Here is an 8,558-nt window from a genome sequence, read left to right as displayed (position 1 = left end):
GTCTCCAAATTCAATCACTCCTGCCCATTCCCTTTTACATTGCTAGCCAGATGCATCCCTCCCAGACCACCCTGCAAGAAGCAGGATTGAGAAAAGCAGGGCAGAGGTGAGTGGGATTCCAAGGCAAGTATTCCTGTGTGTAAACCACTCTCCACATTTCACTTAGGCCCACACCCTGTCATGCATTGTGGGTTTGCCAGGAATTGGCTGCCCAGCTGCCATCCTGCAGCTGTCTACACCGAGTTTCCTTCCTCTGTTCTCTGCAGGCGGCTAGCAGTGAGTGATACAGCTTCCTTTCTGAGGAAGAATATGGTACAGTGTCTTTTTTTTTTTGAGACATTATTTATTTTTGTGTTGCTTCTTTTTTATTTTTATTCATTCTTTAAATTTTTATTTTTACAGACTGCTTTTAGATTCACTGTACAAAAATGAGGTAAATTTTTCATTTCTATGGTCATACACAATGTAGATTCACACCATTCATGTAATTATACATATATATAGGGTAATGCTGTCTGTCTCAGTTAACTATCTTTCCTTCCCCCATCCCCTCCCACCCCATTTTCCTCTATACCATATAAAATTCCTCCATTCCACTATTACCTCTCTATCACCCCACCCTGTTATATAACATTATCCAGTTATCAGAGAAAACATTCGACCTTTGGTTTTTAGAGCTTGTCTTTTTTCACTTAGCATGATAGTCTCCAACTCCATCCATTTACCAGCAAATGCCATGATTTTATTCTTCTTTATGGTTGAATAATATCCATTGTGTATGTACAAAACAGTTTCCTTATCCATTCATCAACTGAAGGGCATCTACATTGGTTCAACAATCTAGATTTTGTGAACTGAGCAGCTATGAACATTGATGTGCTGCGTCAGTGTAGTGTGCTGATTTTCAGTCCTGCAGGTATAGGCCACGGTGTGGGATAGCTGGGACAAATGGTGTATTCATTCCAAGATTTTTGAGGTATCTCCGTGTTGCTTTCCAGAGTGGGTGACCAATCTGTAACTTCACCAGCAATGCATGAGTGTGACTTTTTCCGCACATCCACACCAGTACTTGTGATCTTGGATCATCTAACTCCATTCTAATTGGAGTGAGATGAAATCTTAGGGTGGTTTTAATTTGCATTTCTCTAGTTACTAGGGATGAGGAGCACTTTTTCATATATTTGTTGATCACTTGTATATCTTCTTCTGGGAAGTGTCTGCCCATTTCCTTAGCCCATTGATTGACTGGGTTCTTTGTATCTTGGGTGTAAAGTTTTTTAAGTTCTTTATACATTTTAGAGATTAGTGCTGTGTCTCAAGTGTGTGTGGAAGAGATATTTCTCCCACTCTTTAGGCTCTCTTTTCACATTATTCTTTCCTTTGCTGATAAAAGGGTTTTTAATTTGAATCCATCCCATTTATTGATTCTTGCTTTTATTTCGTGTGCTTTGGGGGTCTTGATGAGGAAGTCTGGTCCTAAGCCAACACAATGAAGATTCAGACCTCTTTTTCTTCTATTTGGAGAAAGGTCTCAGATCTAATTCCTAGATTCTTGATTCACATGAGTTGAGTTTTGTACAGGGTGGGAGGGGTTTAATTTCATTTTACTACATATAAATGAGGAAATCCACTATGCTTATAATAGTCTCAAAAAAATACTTGGGAATCAATCTAACAAAACAGGTGACAGACCTCTGTAATGAAAACTATAGAACATTAAAAAAGAAATTCAGGAAGACTTTAGAAGATAGAAAGATCTCCTCTGTTCTTAGATAGGCAGAATAAATATTATCAAAATGGCCATACCTCCAAAGGCACTATACAGATTTAATGCAATTCCAATTAAAATCCCAATGACATTTCTCATAGAAATAGAGAAAGCAATCATGAAATCCATCTGGAAGAACAAATGGCCCAGAATATCCAAAGCAATTATAGGCAGGAAGAGTGATGCAGGAGGTGTCACAATACCAGACCTTAAACTCTACTATAGAGCAACAGTAACAAAAATGGCACGGTATTGGCACCAAAATAGACATATAGATGAATGGTACAGAACAGAAGACACAGAGACGAACCCACATAAGTACATAAGTACAGACAGAGGTGCCAAAAACATACAATGGAGAAAAGATAGCTTCTTTAACAAATGGTACACTAACTTTATTCTCTGATCTCTCCAGACCTCATATCAGATAACATTGATTTCAAGCCAAAGTTAAGTTCACCAGAAGGGACCAATAAGGACATATCATGGTGCTTAAAGGAATTATACATTAACTACACATAACAATCATAGACATTTATGCCCCAAACAATAAAGCATCTATGTACATCAAACGAATGATGCTCAAATTCAAGAATGAAATTGACCACAATTTAAAAAAAATACTGGGTGATTTTTACACATCTCTCTAGCTACTGGATAAATTCTCTGAACAAAAACTTAACTAAACAAAGAAAGTATAAATAATGCAATTAATAACTGAATTAACAGACATAAATGGAGTGTTTCATCCATCAATGATTGAATATACTTCCTTCTTAGCAACATACAGATCCTTCTCTAAAATAGACCATATCTTAGGCTACAAAGTAAATTTTAGAAAATACAAAAATATAGGGATAATACCATGCATTCTATCAGACCATAGAGGAATGCAATTAGAAATCAACAATAAAATAAAAATAGAAGTTACTCTAAAGCCTGGAGACTAAGAAATAAACTGTTAAATGACCAATGAATATCAGAAGAAATCAGGGATGAATTAAAAAACACTAAGAGGTAAATGAGAATATAGATACAACATGTGAAAATCTCCACGACACTATGAAGGCAGTTTTAAGATGAAAGTTCATTGCACTGAGCTCCTTTATTAAAAGAATATAAAATCACCAAATAAATAACCTAACATTGCATCTCAAAGGCTTGTAGTTCATGGGCTTCCATATTGCACCAAGTCTCATAAATCTTCATATAAATATGTAAAAATTGCTAAGGAAACAAATATTCTTTTTTATTGCTTCTTTGAGAGGAAATGTATGCCTTTAAACTCTCCATTAATGAGGATGAAGGATCATCACTCAGGTTCCCCACAGAGAGGAGTCTAGCTCAGACTCTGCCTGAGCTCCAAGTATGTTCTATCTGCCTGCTGTTACCTCATCCAAGCCTCCAGATCTGCCCCTGTTCTTCCATTATTTTAATGTTCACTTTCATGTGGAACAGAGCTTGAACCCAGAATTTTTCAGAATGGAAATCATGGAGTACGAGTAGTATCATCAGGAAACAAGGTGATCCACGTGAGAATGGAGTGGAAATGAGGACATTGTATTGAGAGGAACTTCAGAGCCACAGGAGGTATGGGACACTCTCACCCCAGAATTCAGGCATCACAACATGTGGAATGGGTATGAGATCATTTCAACTTCAGATCAAATGAGAAGTTGTGTTGTATAAATGATTGGCCCAAACTTTCTTTGTCAAGGGAACTTGGAGGAAATTTTGAGCTCCACTCTCCCCAGATGGCTATTATCCAGAACAGAATCCAGTCAAGGGGCAGATGAAATGTTCCACTGGGGACTCCACAGTCCTGTGCTCACCAGTGGGATTTGTCACCTTACTAGAGACACTAAAATTACGGGCTGTAGAGAGATGAGCTCACAGCACCCTTTCCGTAAAACTTGCATGTTATACTCAGGCTCACCAAGTGTCTTCATCCAAGCAGGTAAGTGTCTCTCAGTTCCACAGATGTAATGAGGGACTGTGTGGGGCTTCTAGGATGGAAGGGGGCAAACTGGGACTTTTGGTTATGTTTTTCATGGCTTGAGAAGAGACATCCAGCTCTAACCACTCTACTCAGCCCAGACAACAGTGCTCTTTAAAATGCCATGTGGGAAGTTTTCCAAAATTATGCCATCCACTAAATTAGAGACAGAAAATTAGTCAGTATTTTCCATGGGAAATGTCAATTATTTCATATTTCTGTTTAATTTTCATCAGACAACTATAGCAGTATTCAAGTTATGTATGCTTTCTATGCTATCTCATGTTTCCCTGCCCCTTTTTATTAAAGATACTGTGTTGCTTCCCTTGTCTTCTTGAAAAAACAGAACTATTATTAATATTGAGGAATCAAAAAATAATTTGACTTACTCCAGAAGCTAATAAGGGTAACCTCACATTGCTGCATCTATTTTAGATTCTCATAAAATCTTTCTTGTCCTACTTATAACAAATTGAAATTCATGCTTCCAGTCCAGTGCATGTGCACTGCCAATCCAAACTTCAAGGGAGAAGGCAGTGATCCTGATAAAATCTTCACATAAAATATCATAAATGTAACTGAACCTGACAGTGGATCCTTGTTCCAAAAGACCCTGAAATATAATTTGCAATAGCTCAGTGGGAAGAGTATTTAACTCCATTAATCTTTTATCTGTTTTCTTATTCATTTGAAGATTTTCCTTCACAATTCCATAATAATGAATGTTTCTGAAAAGCATTTTGTTAGGAAGAATTCTTGGAGAAGTTGGAACTCACCTGTTCAGGTCTGTGTGCACAAGTGATATTTTTTTAAGTACATCTTCTCATGCACATGCATTTACAGAAAAACCACATAAAACTATCTCATTTTCTTCTTTCCAAAGCAATTTGGACTTGACTGCTCTCATTATCCAGTTGATCATGGAAACAGATACTGATGAAGGTAGGTTTGGGTTTCCCATTAATGAAAGTTTAGTGCATGGATAAAGCTGCTTTGGAGATTCCTGTTGATGTTAGAAAAGTCATCTTTCTTCTCATGTTTCTGAATACAGGCTTTAAACTATTGTTAGTGTCTTACTGCCAGTGTGAACCCTGAGCTGCACTTAGATTTCCAATTTACAGAACAAATAGATCATTTTCAGGCAGATTTGTCAGGAATACTTGCCATTTGTTTGCTGATACCTTCTGCAGGTTTTTCTCCTCCATATTCCTGGAGCTTGTATATTTCCCGAGGCTCTGCACGGAGCATGGTACTGGTTGGAGATGGCTGCGTCCTCCCAGATGTGCAAGCTGTTTGTCCTTAGTGTTCTTCATTGTTTCCCACCTAGAACTTTGCCATAAAATAAGAGCTTGCTGCCAGAACTCATTGTCCATTTTACCTTAGCAGACAGAAGGCCATGTAAGCAGCAGTGAGGTTTAACTGTGGGCCATGAGAAAACAAAGTATGCTCCTTTGTTGTTGTTGTTATTATCATTATTTTAGTGCCCAAGAATTGAATCCGGAGGTGCTTATACACTGAACCCCATCTTCACCCTTTTTATGTTGTATTTAGAGACAGGTTCTTCCTACATTACTTAGAGACCTGCTAAGTTGTGGAGGCTGGCCTTAAACTTGAGATCCTGCTGCCTCATCCTCCCAAATCAGTGGGATTTCCCTAGTATTGATTTTTCACATCTATATGCACCTTAACTACTTCAACCTTAAGACTTTGTTTTTCAGATGATATTATGGTTCAATATATGAAAAAACAAATTAAATCTTAATTATTATATATATGAGTAAATACATACATTGTCCAGGAAAATATTCTGCCAGTAAGTTAATACAAAATTTTCTAGAATGTAGGGTGGGGTCACAGTTAAGTTGTACAGAACATACCTAGAATATGTGGGGCCCTGGACTTGACCCTCCACATTGTAAGGGAACAGAATCCAGTATCAAATTTATACATGGAAATCTTGAGTCTGGAGGAATACCAGTGCTTTCTGAAAGGAGGGAAGAAAACCTGGCATCTTAGAAGATTCATACTTCAAGGTTAGATTGGGTACTTATCCTTTAGTTAACCCTTTAAAATGGAGTGAACCTGAAATTATTTTAATTATAATTCTGTTTACCAAAGTGATTTCACATATTTAACTAAAAAAATCCAAGTGTATTCCTGTTGTTATTTAATAATTGAAATTGGCTCACAAAAGACAAATTCTTACCTGATTAAAAAATATTTTAAAAATAAAACTGTAAAAAAAATATAACTGTATAGGTGGATTCAAATAGTCCCTCAGTTCCATTATTTTTCTCTGAACAGGAATTGCCAACAGATCCTAATATTCTGGTATATGTTAACCTCTGTAAAATAGGGATAGAGTTTACCAGATGCTAAGAGAACTCTATGAACTCTACCAAAGTACATCAATAAGGATCTGCACAATTTTGATAAATAAAACAATTCCATAGTGATTGACTATTCTTTGTAGGAAGACTTCCATGTTTGGCACACATGCTTCATCTCCTGTTTAAACCACTGTGTCTCCAGCACATACATAATGAGACTGTGCTGACTATGTAGATGAGATGAACCCAGAGCTCAGGTCATGGGCTTCTCAAGGTTGCATGCTTCTTCTTTACATGGAAGATCATATAGGTATAGGTACATTCAAGCCATCTGACATCAGAGATTGCAATTCTGAGCATTTTCTCTGTGAATACATTAACAAAAGTACATGTGTTCATGAGCAAAACAGAATAAAAGTAACAAAAATCTAATGTAAATAAGCATTGTCTAAGACATTGATTCTCTTTGTTTGGAGGATTTTATTTCCAATGAAATCCCAATGATTTTAATTAACCAAAAAGTACACAGTCCTTACTATATTTCTGGAATGCAATCAAGATAATGGTCTGCACAAAAACAAGAAATCACTCTTGCAGTAAGACCTCACCATGAAAAATGCAAGGTCATAACAGGGAAAATTTCTATACAATGTGGTAATTTTTCATTTATGGCAGAAAATTTTGTACTTTTTATCAAGTATAATCCAGCCATGATTGGGAAATGATGGAAATCAGTGAGAGAGGGATGGCTTTCATAGGGTGCCAGGGAACCTTGAGCATTGGAGTGGGAAAGGGGCATTGGGACAGGTCCACAAGGTTTCCTCATGGACTACTTTTGACTGACTTGGATGAAACAATATTTATGATAATGGATTTCCTTACTTTTCTTCTGAAATATGTATTTCATTATTCCTTTCCCTCAAAGATGGAAAAATACAAAAAACTACATGACATTATTAACATAAAAAATGCCTTTTACTCTGAAGTTGGAATCGGGATCTTGGCCAACACCATCCTTTTTCTGTTCCGTCTCGTCAAGTTTCTCTTTGACAGAAGGCTCAAGAACACTGACTTGATCACTGGTCTCTTGGCCCTAACCCACCTGCTGATGCTGCTCACCATGGGGTTCATAGCTACAGACACTTTTTCATCTCAGCAGGGGCTTTGGGATGACATCACATGTAAATCACTGATCTACTTGTACAGGTTTTTGAGGGGCTTCTCCATTTGTGCCACCTGCCTGCTGAGTGTCCTCCAGGCCATCACCCTCAGCCCCAGAAGTTCCTGTTTGGCAAAGTTCAAACATCAATCCTCACCTGAAAGCTTAAGTTCCCTTGTTTTCCTGTGGCTTTTTTATATGTCCTTTAGTGCTCACTTCTCAATATCTGTGGTTGAAAACTCCAATGTGACCTCACACAGCCTGATATTTCTCAGTGAGTCCTGCACTATATTACCCATGAGTTACTTGCTGAGGCATGCATTTTCCATACTGGGTGTGCTTCGGGATGTCTCACTTTTAGGGCTCATGGTGCTCTCGAGTGGGTACATGGTGACCCTGCTGTGCAGGCATAGGAGGCAGTGCCAGCGCCTTCACAGCACCAGCCTGTCTCCAAAAGCCTCCCCAGAACAGAGGGCCACCAGGACCATCCTGCTGCTCATGGGCTTCTTTGTGCTCATGTACTGTTTGGACTGCATTGTCTCCTCCTCTAGAACTCTGTGGAACAATGACCCTGTTTGTCGTTCTATCCAGATGATGGTGTGCAATGCCTATGCCACAATCGGTCCCTTGGTTTTCATCTGTACTGATAAACAAAGTGCTAACATTGTGAAATGCTTATGGTGGAAGAGGAGTAAATGTTTGATCTTTGCAAGATGGATAAATTATCTGAATTCACCACTGCACAGCTTTGGTACAATTAATCATGGAGTGGTGCATATGCACCTTGTGTTGAATGAGTAGATGAAGTGGGGGTATTTTATATGAATACTTTGAAATCTATGAATGAGAAATACATCCAAGATTATTATCCAAATGGCTCCAAGATAAACCAAGAACTTTATATCTGATTGATGATTCAAATGCAGCCCTGAAAGGCAAATATCATTTGCATTATGGGTATTAGTTCATATGTGAGAGACTGGAGCAATGCCTAATAAATCAATAGTCTCAGTAACTTGTGTTATGCCTAATAGAATGTAAATATCTCATAATACATTGGTCAAGTGTACTTTTATGAATATAACAAAAAAATTGGATAGAGGGACACAAGTTATCATTTGAAAAATATTGCTCATGGAAACAATCTAATATCCACAAACATATGAATGTGTAAACATGTGATCTGGATGTACCACTCAGCATTAAATAGGAAGGAGATTCTGATGCAAAGATAAGCACAGATTAATCTTCAAGTTATAATGCCAAGTGAACCATCATTTACAATGGAATCAACATTGTATAAAT

At 37.7% G+C, this 8,558-nt stretch overlaps 1 protein-coding gene across 1 annotated transcript; it reads left to right on the top strand.

The window, feature by feature from the left end:
* Nucleotides 1-7,019: 7,019 nt before the first annotated feature.
* On the top strand, nt 7,020-8,054 carry LOC306650470 (vomeronasal type-1 receptor 90-like; the record flags this gene model as incomplete). The annotated part of the gene is made up of 1 exon (XM_079122483.1): nt 7,020-8,054. One exon carries the CDS (start codon nt 7,020-7,022, stop codon nt 8,052-8,054), a length of 1,035 nt encoding a protein of 344 aa, XP_078978609.1.
* Between the last annotated feature and the right edge of the window lie 504 nt (nt 8,055-8,558).

The sequence above is a fragment of the Sciurus vulgaris genome (genome assembly GCF_902686455.1).
Source record: "Sciurus vulgaris genome assembly, chromosome: 19".
NCBI classification, from domain to species: Eukaryota; Metazoa; Chordata; class Mammalia; order Rodentia; family Sciuridae; genus Sciurus; species Sciurus vulgaris.
This window is presented reverse-complemented; position numbering and strand designations above follow the sequence as displayed.